Source organism: Engraulis encrasicolus, chromosome 21 (assembly GCF_034702125.1).
Source record: "Engraulis encrasicolus isolate BLACKSEA-1 chromosome 21, IST_EnEncr_1.0, whole genome shotgun sequence".
In the NCBI taxonomy this organism is placed as follows: domain Eukaryota; kingdom Metazoa; phylum Chordata; class Actinopteri; order Clupeiformes; family Engraulidae; genus Engraulis; species Engraulis encrasicolus.
This window is the reverse complement of record NC_085877.1, coordinates 39335556-39354987: the sequence shown is the minus strand read 5'-3', so window position 1 is coordinate 39354987 and position 19432 is coordinate 39335556. Positions and strand designations below refer to the sequence as shown.

At 42.1% G+C, this 19432-nt stretch overlaps 3 protein-coding genes across 5 annotated transcripts; 2 read left to right on the top strand and 1 right to left on the bottom strand.

Moving 5' to 3' along the window:
* The first annotated feature begins 1579 nt into the window (after positions 1-1579).
* On the top strand, positions 1580-5054 carry LOC134437928 (cornifelin homolog B-like). Of its 2 annotated transcripts, XM_063187506.1 has the most exons (5): positions 1580-1647; positions 2525-2636; positions 2997-3151; positions 3970-4117; positions 4175-5054. In XM_063187506.1, the coding sequence occupies exons 2-4, from the start codon at positions 2534-2536 to the stop codon at positions 4090-4092; spliced, it is 381 nt and encodes a 126-aa protein (XP_063043576.1). In that variant the 5' UTR covers positions 1580-1647; positions 2525-2533; the 3' UTR covers positions 4093-4117; positions 4175-5054. The 2 variants fall into 2 exon arrangements, with proteins under 2 accessions (XP_063043576.1, XP_063043575.1); XM_063187505.1 differs by having other exon boundaries at positions 3970-5054.
* A 1874-nt stretch (positions 5055-6928) lies between these two features.
* Positions 6929-12510, top strand: LOC134437208 (cornifelin homolog B-like). 2 transcript variants are annotated; one of them, XM_063186704.1, is made up of 4 exons: positions 6929-6984; positions 7643-7756; positions 8294-8448; positions 9846-12510. In XM_063186704.1, exons 2-4 carry the CDS (start codon positions 7654-7656, stop codon positions 9966-9968), a joined length of 381 nt encoding a protein of 126 aa, XP_063042774.1. In that variant the 5' UTR covers positions 6929-6984; positions 7643-7653; the 3' UTR covers positions 9969-12510. The 2 variants fall into 2 exon arrangements, with proteins under 2 accessions (XP_063042774.1, XP_063042773.1); XM_063186703.1 differs by having other exon boundaries at positions 6930-6984; positions 7640-7756.
* Positions 12511-12627: 117 nt separating this feature from the next.
* Positions 12628-17063, bottom strand: LOC134437207 (UDP-glucuronosyltransferase 2C1-like). Its single transcript, XM_063186702.1, has 3 exons — positions 17032-17063; positions 14877-16118; positions 12628-13670 (listed from the first exon to the last, which is right to left on the bottom strand). Exons 2-3 carry the CDS (start codon positions 16116-16118, stop codon positions 13308-13310), a joined length of 1605 nt encoding a protein of 534 aa, XP_063042772.1. The 5' UTR covers positions 17032-17063; the 3' UTR covers positions 12628-13307.
* Positions 17064-19432: the final 2369 nt, after the last annotated feature.

The window sequence follows — 19432 nt, the reverse complement described above, 5'->3', positions numbered from 1 at the left end:
TTGATTTATGTCGTCCCTGACGGAGGTTTAATTGCCATCATGAGCCTTTAAAGCTTTCGGCTACATCAGATAAGGATAATAGATGTATGCATGTGCACGTATATACGACTTCCAAGAACTCAGCACTGTGTAAATATTACTACCCAGCGATCTGGAAGAGTCAGTTAAACTGATAATGAATTATTGTTATTACTAGGCCTATTATTTGATGAATAACTTAGTCTAACTAATCTTTCAACACTGACAACATTTCACAACTAATTACACTAAAAACTAATGTAAACTAAAATTAAACATGGACTGCAAAGTCTGTCGGACGGAATAATGGGGTTATGCATTGGAACAGGTTGGACCACAAACTCACCAACGACTGACATCTGAAATAATAACTCTGCCTAAAACCTCAAAGACTGTCCCATAAGCATTTGTCTACACTGCATTTGTCTATGTTGATGTCAAATGACAAATGTCATTCACGTATGCTATATACACAGACACAGACACAGACACAAACACGCTAAGTCCAACAGGAGACAACTAGCCCCTCGAGGCATGACTGGTCAACCTTTATGAATTGGCTGCTGAGCTGACAAAGCAGTCGAGTGGCAGACGTTGAGATAAAAGGACTTTTTGTTTCGTAAAATGTTCACAGAGGTCATGTCAGACGTCGTTTGAACAAACTTAAGTTTCCTTTTTAAGTCCTTAACTGTTATAGATGTTGTACCAGCATGATGGTGCAATGATGCACTGATGAGGTTATGACACTGTATTCTAAATGTCTATTGTGTAATTTCAGTAATTCATTTCCAAACCCTGATGTTTAGTAGAAAATATTCGTAAAAAAATAGAATATTTGTGCAACATAAATTCTGGAAAAAGAAACAACTGAAGAAAGTGCACACTGTATGTTTGAAGGACCGTAAAGTCCTTTCAGATCAATAACATCTCAACAAAGTTCAATCAATTAATGGCTTCTATATGATGTAAGACATAAGAATCTTTTTTTTGTCACACCACATTTTGACTTCACATGTATGCTATGCAGTAACGTCACTGCAACAAAGAATTTCTCAGTGAAGTAAATTGTTCAAAAAAAATGCTGCTGGGGACAACATAGGTAGGGGACAACGCAGATCGTTTTGAAAATCTCTTGATTAAAACATACTTGGCATTCCCACCAGGCCTGCTCTGACGCTCAGCGAAGCAGATGATGATCTGACACCATATACCGAACATGACCTCGGTGACAGTGCAGTATGTGTATGTGTATGTGCAGGAATGTGTGTGCGTGCGTGTTTGTGTGCATGGGTGTGTGTGTGTGCCTGCATGTGTGTGTGCATGTGTGTGTGTGTGGGCGCGCACGTGTACAATTGTGTGTGTGTGTGTGTGTGTGTGTGTGTGTGTGTGTGTGTGTGTGTGTGTGTGTGTGTGTGTGTGTGTGTGTGTGTGTGTGTGTGTGTGTGTGTGTGTGTGTGTGTGTGTGTGTGTGTGTGTGTGTGTGTGTGTGTGTGTGTGTTTGAGGCCCCACATCTTGCCATTCCACCTGTGTTCTCCATATATAAGCAGACACACAGCGGTGTCATTGCTCAGTCTCACACACCTCCCTCCTCCCTCCTCTCCTCTCTTCCACGCAGGACTTACTCTCAGGTAGGATTCACTGTCTTTTTTATAATGATTTAGTAAATTATTTAGAACTTTTTATTCTCATTTATTTCATTAAACTATTAACCCAATACATTACAGATAAGGCAACTGTATTGGAACTCCTGTTAAGGTTCTGACTAGTTACATTGAGGGGATACTTGTGATTGAGCAATGAAAGTCGCAGAACTTTAAACTTATAAACATACAAAGCAACAAGCTAAGATCAAATGTAACTTTTTTTCTTTTAACGCTTTTAATTCTATTCCTTCAGTATGTCACTTGTTTGCCATTGTGGGGTATGACAGGAAGGATATTGTAGTGATATGAAGTGTTCGTTTAGCTTCTTCAACAATGCTGAAGTGTTGCAACACCTGCCTCTTTTATAAGTTTGCCGTCACTGAAATAATAACAATCTTTGTTAGTCTCGTGTCTCTCGTCAGCCTGACTGCCAATCATACCAGAAAGGTTGATACACCGTGAACATACCAGTGTTAATATTTCTCTACAATTAACTATTTAAAATAACATTTGGGCCCACCCAGGGGGGAAAAATCCTTAATTTTTGCCTTTGGGCAGTGTAGCATTTTCAGAGTCAATTTTATTCAATATTTGTGTAGAGCTAAATATTAAGAGCTAATTGGAATTACACTGAGCGCCTGCAGACTTTTACATTGACTTTCGGCTCCACTGTCACTTCTACTCTCCACAGTGTCTCTCTCTGGATTTAGGCCCATATAAGTTTACTCTGAAATACTGACACCCCTATTTTAATAGTGAGCTGCATGGCGTGCGATCCCATCAGTACTAAATTAGGGCTACAGGTTTATGACTTAACCAAGGCCAAATATGTGAACGTTTGTGTGTTGTCTACCTGCCCCAGGTGGTCGCCATGGCGAATAGAATGGTGGTGCAGCAGCCCAAGCCGGTTGTCATGGCGGCGGCGTCTGACCAGTGGACCACCAGCATCTGTGAATGTGACAACGTCAACGACTGTAAGTCACACACACACAAAAACTCTACTTCTACACAGCCAATGTGACATTATACGATGCTTGCCTCCTTGGCTTTGTGCATTATGATACTATACTGTTGTGGTACTGCTGTATCTTGTTGTCTGTTTGTCTTTTGTCTTTGAGAAATTGTTATGACCAGCGATTCTTCCTTTATTATGAAGTTAATCTGACCTGATCTTTGTGCTTGTGTGTGCGCATGTGTGTGTGTGTGTGCATGCGTATGTATGCGTATGTGTGCGTGTGTCTGTGCATGCACGTGCGCGTGTGTGCGTGTGTGTGTGCAAGCACATGCGTGCGTGCGTGTGTGTGTGTGTGCATGCGTGTGCATGTGTGTTGCAGGCTGTTTTGCATTCTGGTGCCCGTTGTGCTTCGCCTGCATCACGGCGCGTGACCACGGGGAGTGTCTCTGCATCCCCCTGCTGGATGGCTGGGGCCTCATCCCGCCCATCGTCCTCTCCATGAGGGTGTCCACGCGACGCCAGTTTGGCATAAATGTAAGCACTAACTTATATAAATATACATTAACTAACTTACAAATACTAAGGTTGTATATATGATTTTGTGTTATTCTTTTTTTTTTTTTTTTTACTGATTTTTGTTTTTTTCTTCTGTGATTTTCTTTCATTCCTTGTTTTTTGTTAACCTTTGACATAGCTACCTGGCATACCTTAAAACTTTTCCAAACTGTTTCTGTTCTGTATAAAATAATGTATCATTTATATAATGGATGTATATGATTTCTTGCTGCTTCTCTGTGTCACTGGGACACCATTTGTAGCGACTGTTACACATGGTCCGCAGACCTAAAATCCTTTTTGTTGTTTTATTATTACATGGCTGGATGACGTTGCGACTTTAACAGTCTTCATCAGGTTCAAGGCTGTTGAAGTCGAAACGTAATCCAGACACATTAAAAGCCGGCCTCTGTCCAGCCCCTTCACCTTCAACTGTAAACAGAATGCAGACAGAATACATGCCATTTTTTAACCCTTCTTGTCGCTCTAACCCTGGGATGGGCGACTTTTATAATGAGGAGGGGCACGTTTTCTCATCGCCATCGGAGGCCCACATGACTGCCCATATTGTCTGGAAGGAATAGAATACTCAATGCTCAATACTCTATTGGCCAACTGTATAATTACAACGGATTGATTCAATAGTCATTTGAAAAACTATATGGTCATTATTTTCTAAGTTAACCCTGTTGTTTTATCTTTGAGCATTGAGTGAGGAGGCGGGCCGCATGTGGCTCCCGGGCCTCCAGTTGCCCATCCCTGATCTAACCTGTTAACCCCTGTGTCCCGCTGTACAGGACACCATCTGTAACGACTGCATTTACGCCTGCTGCTGTGGCCCCTGCTCCTGGTGCCAGATACGACGAGAGATGAAGGCCCGCCTGCACCCCGTCACGCTCATCAACAACCGTGCGCAGTAACCATGGAAACAAACCCCAAACTAGCTCGACGATGCTCACAATGCACTGTCGCCCACCCATCACCTACCCACCCACCCACCTCACCTGACTTTGTCCGTCGACAAACCTCTCCGCCGTCCTCCTACGCCTCCTCCTCCTCATCATCATCATCATCACCTCCTCTTCATCGTCTCTTTTTTCAAGGTCATTATCAGTGCTGAACGGAGCCTGTGTACTCCTATGCCCCGCCCAGTCTGCACGCCATCCCGCCCCCCTTTCTTCTTTGCCCTTTTCAACCTGTCATGATCCAATCAGGTATCAACGTGTAAATTCCAGACACGTGTCATTGGACTGCATTCTCTCTAGCGACCAGAACACATCTTCTATCAGATCAAGTGAGGCTCCTCTGTGTCTTCATGAAGGAAGGCCAGAATTCTAGAACTTTAATCTCTGTTCCGGAATCAGAACATGTCTGGGGAGTGGTTTTGCTGGAATGCACCCCCCACTCTACTGCTCACGTATGAAGACAGAAGTTTTTGTTTGTTTGTTTGTTTTTGTTTGTTGGATCAGACAGTGAGTCAGACAAATATCGTCAGACAAAAGGGTTTTTTTGTCATTGTTGTGTCCTTTCTTTTTTGTGATCTATTTGCATTGTTGTTTGCTGATATTCTGTCAGACACCTGCAGGGAAGAGTATATTGTACAGTTTTGTACAACACTACTGGGTCAGACAAAGGTCAATCTTGTTGTGACTACCACTGTGTTATTTTCTTCTCCCTTTATGTTTGCGTTTTGTTTCCATTTTAGTTTTTGTTGCATTTTTTTTGCACAGCACAGAAGCCTGAATATGAGAATGCAGCTTTTGTTATGTCTTTGCGGTGTGTGTGTGTGTGTGTGTGTGTGTGTGTGTGTGTGTGTATGAGAGAGAATGTGTGTAATTATTTTGTTCTTTATAAAGATGCAATAAATCTATTTCTTGCCAAATCCCCTTCCTTCCCAGAAGTTACTTCCTCTGCTATTGTTTCAAGTTTGTAGCATAGCACACAACACAACACAACACAACGCAAGTCCAGGGTTGCCTGGAAACTGGGAGCAAATGCAACAATACAGGGGTGAATTTCTCGAAACCAAAGTTGCTTACTACTGTACATTAGCTACTTTGTTGCTTTCAATGCATTTTCCCATTGGCAACTACCGATGTTGCTAACAAGATAACAACTTCCCTTTTGAGAAATGCACCCCAGTAACGTACACGTACAAATGCATATTATGCATATCCATGGAAAGCAGAGAGAGGGAATTAGAAAAAACACAAGCAATAGAGACACATGGTGGGTCAGAGAGAGAGAAAAAAAGCAACGATAACAGAGAGGAAATGTGCTTGTGTGCTTGTGAGTGTGCGTGTGTGTGTGTGTGTGTGTGTGTGTGTGTGTGTGTGTGTGTGTGTGTGTGTGTGTGTGTGTGTGTGTGTGTGTGTGTGTGTGTGTGTGTGTGTGTGTGTGTGTGTGTGTGTGTGTGAGAGAGACAGAGAGAGAGAGAGAGAGAGAGAGAGAGAGAGAGAGAGAGAGAAATGAGGAAATAGAGGGGAAAAGAGTTTTTCTTTGAGATATTGTTTGGAACAGGAAACACACTTTACACTCCGGCCAGATGGTGAACAGAATGCTGTGGTCTTTCTAATATTCTTCCAACATACACACAGATATACACACACACACACAAACACACACACACACACACTGAGCCTTCAAGACATGAGATATTGGAGGCCAATGGAGGCCAGCCAAACATACATTATGTAATCAAACAATGCACAAACAAGTATGAAAAATACATCAACGCACATGAACATTCGCACACGCACTAGCACTTACATAGCTACAAAATATTTCATACAGAGAGAAAAAAAGAAAAGAAATAATATTAAAAATATTAATAATAAATAAAATAGTAATAATATTAATAATAAATAAAGTGCAAATAAATTACTGTAAATAAATCATTACCAGATAATTAGGCTGTTGAGCAAAGGTCAAGAGGTCAGTGAGTGACCTTTTTCTTTTACATCAAATTATTCTCTTCATTATCTGTAAAGTATTTTTGATCCGTTCATTTGATTCACTTCATTAGTTCGTAATTGTGACAGTGTAGAGTCACAAGGGTGTTCCTCGAGGGCTATACATCAACCACGTGACCTTCCCTGACTGGCTGAGGCCAGCATACATACTGTACAATGCCTTTGTCTGAAAGCCCACCTGGGAAACGCCAACTCCCATTGTCATTGTGACACTGACAGCACCTAAGTGCTCACTGCTGCACACAACGAAATTGCATTTATGCCTCACCTGTGCAAGGGGGCACCCCCCAAAGATGGCACCCGAAGCTGCGAGCAGTGTGGCGGGACGGCACCATGCTCAGGGTACCTCAGTCATGGAGGAGGATTGGGCAGAGCACTGGTTATTTACTCCCCCCACCAACCTGGCGGGTCGGGAGTCGAACCGGCAACCTTTGGGCTACAAGTCTGACGCCCTAACCGCCTACCCATGACTGCCCTTCTTCTAGGAAAACGGAATATGGAACACACAGCTGGTTCAATCACTCGTGAAATCAATAAGGGTTGTTTATAAAGACATGAGAACAATGTACAATGTGTACCCTGTCTGCTGGGTAGAAATATGTATTTCAATTAAGTGCAGGTGTGTAGGTGTGCGTGCGTGCGTGTATGTGCATGCGTGCTCTCTCTGTGAGTAGATGTGGGCAGGCATGCGTGTGTGTGTGTGTCACTGTCTATGTCATGCAGTCCTCCTCCCCTCCCATATAAAAAGGACCTAACACACACACACACACCTGTGTTCAGACTGTCATCCCCTCTCCACACACACTCACCTGTCTCTGTCCTCGCTGCATCGGCACACAGGTAAGGGCCACAGCTACACACACATCCAGTGGAGGGAGCTAAAGGCTAACGTTAGCTAATGTAACAGTAATGTACCTGTCCGACTGTACTGTACTCTTGCTCATCCCGTGTGATACTAATTTTAAGTGTGTTACAAAATGTTAAGTATTACTATGCTTTACATTTTGTGGAAATGTGTATATTTGTTAGAACTATGAATACAACTAGTATGCTTACCTGACTTTATAAAAATACACTAGCATTGGTGAGTTCTTCTTTTCTTACCATATAGTGTTAATGAATGTTTAATGTGCACAAAAGCCTGATATGTAGAATACTAGTGTTTAAAATGGATTGTGTGCAATGCAATTTCATATGGGTCCTTTTTTTAAACTCTTCACTCGCTTTGTAACTATTTATTCGAGCATAGGCATACAAAAAATGGTATTTAATGATGCCATTTTTCGGAGGGGGTTGACTGTGGTGCTCTGCGTAGAGCACCCGTATCCCAGGCTATGTATGGGGACCTGGATTCAACCCAACTGGGGTCATTTCCCAGTCCTACCCCATCTCAAACACTACCTTCCTGTCATATCTCTACTGTCCTGTCATAATAAAGGTGTGCGAGGCCCAAATATATACTTTTTTTTAATCCCTTTTTAATTTTTCTTTTTAGCAGATTTCATCACCATGGCGAGTAAAATGGTGGTTCAGCAGCCCAAGCCGGTTGTCATGGCGGCAGGCTCAGATCAGTGGAACAGCAGCATCTGCCAGTGTGACAGCTTTCATGAATGTAAGCTTTTTTTTAATTAATTTTAAAAATTCTTTTCGTATTTCATTCTTGTATTTATTTTATTTATTGTATTACAATATTATCCTTTTATTATACTATAGCCTATTATTATATTTCACTATTATATTTCACTATGACGTGCATATCAGCCTTCAGCACTCCTGAAGTGTAAATACACGAGAGTTTGTGGAAATTCCAAACTTTAAAAACACGTTTAAAATGTTAGTTGTCTACATTCTGTAGAAACTGTATAATTTTTCACTTCACTCTTAATCCAGATCATATCTCTTCGTGCTCAAAGTTTAAGCCAAAGAGCTACAGTAAAGCCAGACCTTGAGCCATGCCTAGAGCCATACCTTGTCATTTGCAACTTCAACCAGTGTTACTAATTTAAAGTCTCTCTCTCTCTCTCTCTCTCTCTCTCTCTCTCTCTCTCAATTCGCCCCACACTCCACCCTCTTTCTCTCTCTGTCGATATGCCCCTCCCCTTGTGTGTGTGTGTGTGTGTGTGTGTGTGTGTGTGTGTGTGTACTGTAGGCTGTTTCTCCGTGTGGTGTTTCCCATGTTTCGCCTGCATCACGGCGAGGGACCACGGCGAGTGCCTGTGTCTGCCGCTATTGGACACTTTCGGCATCATCCCACCAGTCACCATGGCCATGAGGGTGTCCATGCGCAAACGCTACAACATTGATGTACGTTATTTTTAAACAACACACCCATGTCTAAGTGCAATGTTGTACATCATTTTAAAACAACACATCCATGTCTAACACATCCAAGAAATTGCTCATATGTAGTTCAAGATTTTTCATCTTAGTGTTTGCATTGCCTAGTTTAACAGTAGGCTATTGCCAAATTAAGCGTAGCAATGCAAGTCTACGGGAGCAAACAAAGCATCATTAAATGTACTCATAAACTACTTTAAAACAGCTATTTAATCCCGTCCTGTGATCAGTTGTGGCTTGATGCTAATGCTCCCATTTACTTCCAATGATTATGCTAAGCTATGCTAATAATTCTTATACTATTAAATCGAAGTACTGAAAACACTGAGAAGAAAACGAGTAATGCTTGGACATACTGCAAATATGTGAACATCATAAAAGGGTGGACTGTTCCTTTAAAAAAAAAAACACAGCCGTATGTGTATTGATGTACGTTATTTTAAAATAACACACCTGTGTCTAAGTGCATTGTTGTACTTTAAAACAACACCCCTTGGTTTTACTGTAGGCTAATTTAAAACAACACATGTCTCTAAGTGTATTGATGTACGTTATTTTAAAACAGCACACCCGTGTCTAAGTGCATTGATGTACGTTATTTTAAAACAACACACCTGTGTCTAAGTGCATTGATGTGCATTATTTTAAAGCAACACACCTGTGTCTACGTGCATTGATGCACACTATTTGTGAATTAACTTTTATGCAGAGCATCTATTATTAGTTTCTTCTTCCCAAAATGGTGATGACCAAGTCTTAATATGTTACGTACTTACAACTCTCTTCGTTATGTCATAGTAATGTCACAACGTACTTGAGTTGTTGGTTTTCAGAGGAAGAGCGCAGCACTCAGGGCCGTTGCTAAGGTTTTAGAGGCCCTTAGCATAACTGGTCAGGAGGCCCCCCTCTATTTAAATAATAAGACGTTTTTTAGTCAATCTCAATTTAGGAGACTCAACTTTAGGTTGAGTTTTTCTGCAAACACTATGTTGCCGGTGATCCCACCTGAACCAAAAGACTACCTTACCTTAACCTTTTAGTGAAGATGGGGTCGTCGACAGCCTGTTCACTATTTGCTGTATTGTTTGTATCCCAATCTCTGTGTGTTAAATAGCTCAGTCTGTGAAGCATCAAATGCAGTAGAATTAATAGAATAGGTATAGAATAAGTAAATGGTCTAGAATATTCCATAATTCCATAATCATTTGTATTTAAAGCGTCTTTGAGTGTTAAGACAAGTGCTATAAGAAAGTTATGCATTATTATTATTATATATTATTATTATATATTATACATTATTTTTATTATTATATATTATTATATTATTATTGTTGCATTCATACCTTCTCTTTATGTCCCTGTAGGACACCATGTGCAATGACTGCGTGTACGCCTGCTGCTGTGGGCCCTGCTCCTGGTGCCAGATGAGGAGGGAGATGAAGGCTCGCCTGCACCCCGTCAGCCTCTTCTGCAACAAGGCAGGATAATGAGCATCACCGTCGCCACCACCACCACCATCATCATCATCATCATCATCATTATTACCGAAGATCATCCAGAATCATCATCACCACCACCTCCAATGTCACCACCACCACCACCATCATCACCACCACCATCATCATCATCATCATCATCACTGAAGAACATCCGGAATCCATCCGTCGACATCATCGCCATGATCATCAAAAATCGTCACCGCCATAATCTGTAGCAGCAGTAGGCCTAGCATTATCCTCATCATCATCCCTGTCACCATCATCATCATCATCATCATCATCATCGACATCATCATCATCATCATCAGCAGCAGCTTCATCAAAACCCACCAGTCATTGTACTTGAACACAAAGCACGTTTGGATGTACCATCACCATAACATCGTCGTCATCATCATCATCATCACCATGGTCATCATCATCACCATTGTCATTCAGATGAGCCTTCAACATTGTTACCATCATCATGCTCCTTGCCCCCCTAATCTTCCTCATCACCTCTCTGATGTATCATCATCCTCTTCCTCCTCAGACGAGCCTTCAACATTGTTACCATCATCATCCTCATTGTCCCCACAAACTTCCTGCCAGTCATTGTCACCATGACGACTGCAGAGAGATCCTGCCTCAGATTCTGGGAGGCCTTGTGGATTCCCTGAATGTTTCGCATTCTCCTGCACCTGCCTGCCTGCATGCATGCAGGCACGCACACACGTATGCTGTATGCAAAGAGGTGAATTCCACCTTCTAAGAACAGCTTATCCTCGATCTCAAACCCTGAGCGAGCGAGAAATAAGCATCTTTTGCTGTCGCATTATGTGCCCCGGCGCCGCATCGTCAATCATGTCATGTTGTTCCCTCACCTGTTGGCTGGTTCGATCTCGTAATCAGCTGCTCGACGCAACTTGGCGCACTCGATGACACCTGAGCACACCTGAGTGTGACCTGTAATCGCTCCAGGTAGATCACTTGTTTGTCAGAGAGGAGAGATGGAGGAATGCAGAGGGGAACAATGAACTGATTGCATCTCACCTGCTGCGTGGAGACGAGAAAAGTTAATATTCAAAACAGATGACAATTTGTAGCTGCATTCTTGTGTATATAACAATGATAAACTTTAAATGATTATCTATTATGAGAGTTGATGACAGAAGATCAGAATATTCTGTCTAAAAGCCAGGTGATGACTTGGTGTCAGCCCCAGCTTCAGAAAATAAAAAAGATCTGCGGCATAAATTTGATCCAATATTGTCTAAATAGACTGGTTGTAGACTAGTAGTAAATAGACTGAGCCCTCAAAATAGCGTTTTTACTTTCTGAAATGGAAATTGACATGTGTTTAGTGAAAATAATGTTAATGATTATTGTTGTAATTATTATTATTACTATAACTTTTAATGATAATTAGTAAATGAAATAGTTTTAAAGCCAGGCCATTCTCCGATGGCCAGTTGTATGCTTATGTTGAGAATAACACCAATTTTTTGTTGAAGATTCTCTTCTTGCATGCGACTGCATTAAGCACTTAGCGTCAACAATTTTATGTTTGTTTGTTTTTTTAACTGTACAGTGTATTGATAGATCATATGACTTTAATTTCTTCACTTCACAGTGCTTAACTATTCACTTTTCACTTTGTTTAGGTTGGCCTTTAAAAGGAGCTGAAATATGCAGTGCTTGTGCTGCCTTGTGGTTTTATACCACGTTTTACTGTATGAGACAACAGGGTTGCCTCTTTGAATTGTGGCCCGCAATGCATACATTACATTACATTATTACATTACATTGCATTTGGCAGACGCTTTATAACCAAAGCGACTTTCAATCGTACCTTTGTTGGACTTGTCTGTGAGACCAGGAGAAGGTGTGTGCCTGTTGAATGTCCCTGATCTACCCTCTTTCCCACCCCATCTTTAGTATCGCCCCAGACTAGCACATTAGCTTTGGGTGCAAGTGAACAGATTTGTACAGGTTTTTTTTGTAGAAAAGCTGCACACTCAAGTGGAAGCCTTGACAGACAGACAGAAGCTGAAAAAGGCTTAGGCTGAAATGTCTGTCTGTCATGTTAAACCATCAAAATAAAATGTAAGAATTACACTCGAGAGAGTGGCTTTGCAACAAAAAATAGCATTAGCTAGCTGCCACAAGCTCTGACTAGCATTTGCCCAGCGACATCACATCATTACATTGCACATAGCTGACACTTTTCTCCAAAGCACCTTACAGTTGTTTTACAGGGTATTGTTCACAGTCTCTGGAGCAACATGGGGTTAGCTGCCTTGCTCAAGGGCACTTCAGGCAAGGATGGAGGTGTAAGTAGAGGTAAGGGTGGGATTTGAACTTGCAATCCTCTGATATAACCTCCTAACCACTTGGCCATGGCTGCCCCAAGGACTTTTGGCAGGCGATGGGCAGAAATGAAGCTCCAATACTTTTGTAGTTTATGTTGTGTTCATTCATCTCGCTTGTGATTTTTGTGTTTGTTTGTTGTACTGTCATTAAAAATACTGTATTTCATGTACCTATCAAACATGTCATTGAACATGTATCAGCGTAATTTCCAAGCAGCCTCATTAATTTGTTCTAAAACCCAACCACAAAAATATAATTAAATACTTTCAGCAGAGTAGAGTAGAGTATCATTTACTGATCCCAGGGGGAAATGGCGTAGCATGGCGGTAGCAGAAAACATGTCGTAGAAAAGAGGATAATTTGTGCCAATACATAAAGCACTTATTTGCTCAAATTATTGTAAACACATTAATAGTTGTTAATGATTATTACAATGAAATCACTAAATTATCTACATTATTGACTTAGCCTCTTACTGCAGCAGGGGTCGCCGGCGACCCTATTCACTTGCTGAAAATGCATAACTACATCATAACAACATTGCTATGACATTACAGAGAGCCATAGTGCTGTGTTAAGGGGCACTGTGTAATATTTTTGTAGTTTATTTCCAGAATTAATACTAGTAAATATTGGTTTATTATTCAGTAAATATTCATGAAAAGATCAAATTAGGTAAATGGCAGCAGTTTCAATGAGCAGCATAGTCATACCCATCCTGGCCACTTTCTACACGGTGCACCTTTAAGGTTCAGAACTCAAAGGTCATGATGGAGTTGGGAACGTGGACTATCCCTCAGTCAGGTCACAAAGGGATATATCATTTCAGTGTACGCACTAAACACAGTAAGGATTATGCCTGTCACTGTAATTACTGCATTTGTGATGAGAAAATACAATTTTCGAAGTGAAGTATATTCATTTTAGGTTTGATGCTATTTTACCCTGAGAGTACAAGTTCAGACCACAGGTTTGTCATTCAACTTTTGCCTTTCGGCCACAAATCCTTCGCAAAACCATTTTGCAGAATTTAAAGAACAGCCACACACTAACAACAAGCACAGTCAGTAGGAACAGGCCCACATCTACGCTATGGTAGACATACCAGGGCAGACGGTCACCCTCTGCCCGCAAAGGCCCCGCTCCCTTGTTGCGCAGTACATATTCGATCCAGAATATGGCGCGATCCAGAGGGTGCATTTCGTTATCCCTATGCAGTCTGGATAGTCTCTGCATCGCTTCCTTGTAAGAGGGGTTCTCCAGGACGTCCAGCAAAGCCTCCTTGAAGTTAGCCGAGGTCAACGATGACGCCTCCAGAACTCGAGCGGCTCCACGTGCCTGCAGGTGAAGATGGTGAGAAGCATTTAAAAAGCATTTACACTAGTAAGAGAAGTTACGCTACACTAAGAAAACATTATGTTGGCCCCGCCGGTGACCCAGGTTTGATTCCGGGTTTATGTTATTCAGCTTCACATGAAATATGACATATTTTGTAATGGAATCTTAGAAAATACATTTGCAATACAATTAAGTTATATTCAGGGAACCTGAAGAAGGTGGTGTTTGTTTAAATGTGGCTGCCTTCAATATAGGCCTAAAGTGAAGGGAAAAATCCTTGTTTGTGTTCATAGTATGGCCCTTGGAGGACTTTCACGGCCCCTCGGATGAATTTGAAGTGGCCCTTCAAATGAGAAAGGTTCCCCACCACTGAGTTACACAAAGAGAAATGGATAATGTGGGAATGAATGATGTAGCAGTGGATGATGTATCAATGCAAACTCATCGCTGGTGCTTTCTGTACCAAAGTATGTTTTTTTAAACCCTTAAAAGAAGACCCCTTTGTCCTGTTGCCAGAATGCCAGTGACCACGTTGTAACCAGACACATCTCCTTATGACAGAACTAGAACGCAACATTAAAGACATGGAAAAGGAGATGGTCATCAACAATACCCCAGAGAATATTCAGAGGCTTGCTGAACTAAGGGCTAAATACAACGCCCTAACAGCTAACAAAGCACTATCAAAGATAACCAGACTGAAGCAAAACTATTACGAACAGGGATAATCATCAGGGAAAATATGTAATGTTGTAGTAGTGCAGTACTATGGCAATAACGTCTCTTCACTGATCAGTACTCCGTTCCACTGGTAGAATACTCTGGATTATGAGGCTACAGATCTGTGGTCTCAGAAAGGATCAGTCTTGTACCATGTGATGCACCAAAAAATGAATGAAGCAATTTTGTACTGGGGTATAATACTCTATACTATACTCTATATAATACTACTTACAGTAATTTACAGGGTATTGGTTACAGTCCCTGGAGCAGTCTGGGGGTTAGATGCCTTGGTCAAGGTTACTTCAGCCATGGAATGTGTTATTACGTGGAAGGGTGGAATTTGAACCTGCAATCCTCTGATCTAAAGCCCATCCCCTTAACCATTAGACCACGACTGCCCGACTACACCATGGCCATTCCACTATTTTGTCTGTGTGTATATTATTGACATAATAGGGTGAGACAATAAGAAAAAATGGGAACCTGAAGTCGAAGAAGATTGTCGAACTGGTCGAAGAGCAAAGGCAGCCCCAGGATGGGGACCCCATGGTAGATGGACTCGTAGACACCGTTGGTACCTCCATGAGCCACGAAGACTCGCGTTTTCGGGTGACCCAGCAGGTCGTTTTGAGGGAACCAGTCCACCAGCAGGGTGTTGTTCCCCAGAGTGGACGGCCGCTCCCCAATGTACCTCCAAATGACTTTGTGGGGCATCTCTGCAAACACCATGGCAATCGCCTCTGTAACTTCTTTGGGCAGGGCTGCGATGAGAGTCCCTAGCGACATGATCACGATACCATGCTCCCCAGAACTCTGCACAAAGGCCTCCAGGTCGTCAGGCAAAGGCTTCGAAGGGCGGCACTGGAACCCTCCAATGTAAACAACATTGGGCATGGTGGGACGTGGGAACTCGAAGACAAAGTCGCCCCGGACGAACCAGAGGTCTACTGAGAGCACCATCGACAGCAAGTCTGTTCCGGGAGGGAAGTATCGCTCGATCAACGGACCGTAAGCTGGTTCCACAAGAAAGCGGAACTGCCAGCACTGGATGATGTGGATCACCATGTTGAGGAAGCGCTCGGAGAAGTCCATCTGATCAGTGAGCTCGGAGCCCGTCACAGGGACATAGGACAGCGGAGAGGGGGCAAAGGTGAAGTGGCTGTCGCCCATCAGGATCCAGCGGACATTGTAGACTATCGTGAGCTTGAAATAGTGAGCGAGGAAAATCCCAGTTGGCATGGCAGGATCGGCGAACACCATGTCAAACTTGGTGTCCCTGATCATCGACATAACCTCCTGGTCTTCAAACATGAGCCCAATAGTCCTGGCCATGTAGTCGATGCCATTGCTCATCAGGCTCCCCAATTCCCATTGGATGTACAGCGTACGCAGAAGCCGACCTGACCTCCGGAACTCCAAGTGGCGGCGTAGCAACTTGTCGTAGAAGGCCATGTCAAACTCGTCCTCTATTCCGGGCACTGTGATGGATGTGTAGAACGAGGAGTTCTCTGGGATGTAAAAGGTGGTGCGGGAACGGATGACGGTGAGGTTGTGGCCTATGTAGTGCAGTTCTTTCAGGATCACCGCCATGTTCACCCAGTGGCTGCCATCCATGGGCACCACAAGAATGTTGCTTTTAGGTTGGCATTCCACGGGCAGAATCAATACTGCACACAGGGCTGCCAGTGCAGTAAGGAGGTTACCAGTCACACTTGAACCAACCATCTTGAGAGAGAAATGAAGATACAGGTTAGTCGTTAAAAGGACATAGACTTGCAAGGCTTGAGGTTTGCAGTAATTCAGACTAGGGTTGCACAATTCATCTGAATTAATCGAAAATCACGACTTTGGGCGTGACAATTACAAATCGTTGCTGTGACAATTTAATCATGATTGCACAGGGGGCAATATAGCGACTTGCCCTCAGGCATCCTTGAAGCCAGAACGTGTTGAGAAAATTCTGGCCAAAAATCTGTCGGCCCACCTAAACTTCATGTTATCGCTGTTTACATAATTATGCCATTACACAGTCTTATTTTGTTCATCCCCCATATACGTACATTCTTGATTATATGTCATGTATATTTCATGTATATTACATGTATATTTTATTGTTGTTGAATAATCGTGATTAATAATTGTGCTTTCAATTATGACCTAAAATAATTGCGATTGTAATTTTTTTCATAGTCATGCAGCCCTAGCTCAGACCATTCTAGGAAGCCAAAAAGAGAGAGAAGGCTCTGATTCAGGCATGCCCAAATAGTTGTGGAGGGCAAAGGAAAACAAAGGTTAGTCATTGAGAACATAATCCGTAGGTAGCACGTGTTTAAACAGAGATGTCAGGATAACCTCAGAGTACCAAAGGAGATGATAGTTCAGAGGTAATAAAGCAGGTGAAGCAGGGCTGGACTGGGGTCGAAAAACTTCTCAGGGATTTTTGACATAGACCAGCCATGTTTTCTCATGTTGCTACAGTCTATTGTTAATCTGTGACTAAGAACAATTCAAGCATTGCCTTGTCCAATGTAATGCCTGTCGTGTAGGAAGCTTCATTTGATAATAGATTCCTTCCTTAAATGTCCCCTACAGCGGTTCCTGTTTTAGCTAAGAAGCATAATTTTAATCATTTGCTTACCTTTTAGTCTGCAGACATAAGACATGAACGGGTAAGCCAAACTATTAGCTGGCACTGCCACATTTGATTCCCAACCAGTGTTGCCAGATGTGTCTGATCAAATCCCGCCCAAAAGGCTCTCAAAAACTGCCAAAATGCGCTAAATTCCAACCAATTTCAACAAATTATATTGATTTCTATGGGCATAAAACGGCAGGAAAAAAAACGTCAAATGGCCAATTTTCCCCATTTTTACCCGCAGACGGCCATCCCAAGTAGCCCAATTGGGCGGGTAACCGCACAATCTGGCAACACTGTTCCCCACTGATACACGGCCAAGGTTCAGTGGTCATTATATTATAATGCGTCATCCAGTATGAAGTTCAAAGGCACACTACGCAACTTTGAATAGCCCAGGGGAGCATTTCTCAAAGCCATAGTTGGTAATTACGTTAGCTACTGTATTTTGTTGTTTGCAATGCAATTTCCCATTGGCAAGTGCCCAAGTTGCTAACTGGCTAACAACTATGCTTTCGAGAAAACACACCCGTGAACTGTTTCTCAGCCAGATCTCCACCCAGTCTTCCCGAATCTGAAAATGATTGGTACTTTTTGAGATGCACCGGATCCTGATTCTTAGGATCCTGCCGGATACCGGATCCACTGCTTAAGATCCTGACGGATCCGGAACCGGATACCGGATCCTTCGATTACTTTTTATTACGTTGGCGCAAACTATTTTTAAGACTCATTGGCTTACTGCCACACTGCCTTCAATGGCCGCTTCCAAAGGGCTTTCACTCCATGCAGTGATTGGGGTTGTGAAAGACTGACTGAAAAGCCTAGGCTATGTAAAAAGTAGAGATGCCCCAGATCCTGATTTTTAGGTAACTGCCGGATACCGGATCCACTGCTTAAGATCCTGCCGGATCCGGATAGTCTGAAAAACCCTATTATCCTGCCGGATCCGGAACCGGATCTTGGATCCTGTACATCTCTAGTACTTTTTGAGGCCTAGGGTTTTAAAGTGATAATGTGCCATTTTTGGAAATGGAGCTCATATTACACCTTCCCTTTTTACATTTAAACCTCCCCTACATTACACCTCCCCTTTTTAATTTTTTCCTGTATTTCAAGTGGTTCTCTCAGTGTATGGCAGTGCAAATTTCACCTCCAAGCTAGCAATTAACATTGAATTCTATGAGACCAGCTAGCCGCCAAAATTTGCACAGTCACTCGGAGAATGGTTGAAAGTAAAGAAGAAAGGTAAAACTCAATCATTTAGGATAGGTGTACAATAAGCCTATTCTCAAAATGACACAGTATCAATTTAAAGATCATAAAGCGCCAATTTCTCCTGACAATAGATAAAGGACACTTAATGACAACAGTCAGAAATCTCTCTCTCTCTCTCTCTCTCTCTCTCTCTCTCTCTCTCTCTCTCTCTCTCTCTCTCACACACACACACACACACACACACTGAAACTCTGTTGACCTGTAGAGATAACACACCTCAACCACATTGACCTTTGACCTTGTAGATCTTTAACCACTTCCTTTTACATGTTTACACTCTCTCCGTCTCTTTCACACTCACTCACACACACACACACACACACACACACACACACACACACACACACACACACACACACACACACACACACACACACACACACACACACACACACACACAATCTGTTTCCACTTGCTGTAACAATGTTGGAGTTGGGCGTTGCACTTGTGGACCAAGGGTTGCTAATTTGATTCCAAACATAGCCAGGTGTGATTCTCTACAGCTAGCCGCCAGCTGGTCTCATATGATTCAATGTTAATTGCTAGCATGGAGGTAAAATGTGCACGGTCACTCGGAGAATGGTTGAAAGTAAAGAAGAAAGGTAAAACTCAATCATTTAGGATAGGTGTACAATAAGCCTATTCTCAAAATGACACAGTATCAATTTAAAGATCATATCATTTTATATCATTAGTTAATATCAATTTCTCCTGACAATACCAAAATGACACAGTATCAATTTAAAGATCATATCATTTTATATCATAGATTATATCAATTTCTCCTGACAATAGCTAAATGACACTTAATGAGCCCGTTTATATAGTCAAGTAGGTTTTATTGTCAATTTCTTTACATGCACTGGTCATACAAAGAATTTGAAATTACATTTCTTGCTTTCCCATACAGACATAGACTAATCTAGGTAAGGACATAGACAGTATAGCCATAGACAGTACTTATACATGGACATAGACAGTGCTCATACAGACATTTAAAGTGCAAGACTGGACAACAGAATACTTGTAGAGGACATACATTAAGAGGTATTGTTGTGCTTTTGTGCTTTTCCTAAAAAAGTCCTTTATGGCGTTCTGACATGGTAATAGTAGCATTTTGAAGAAA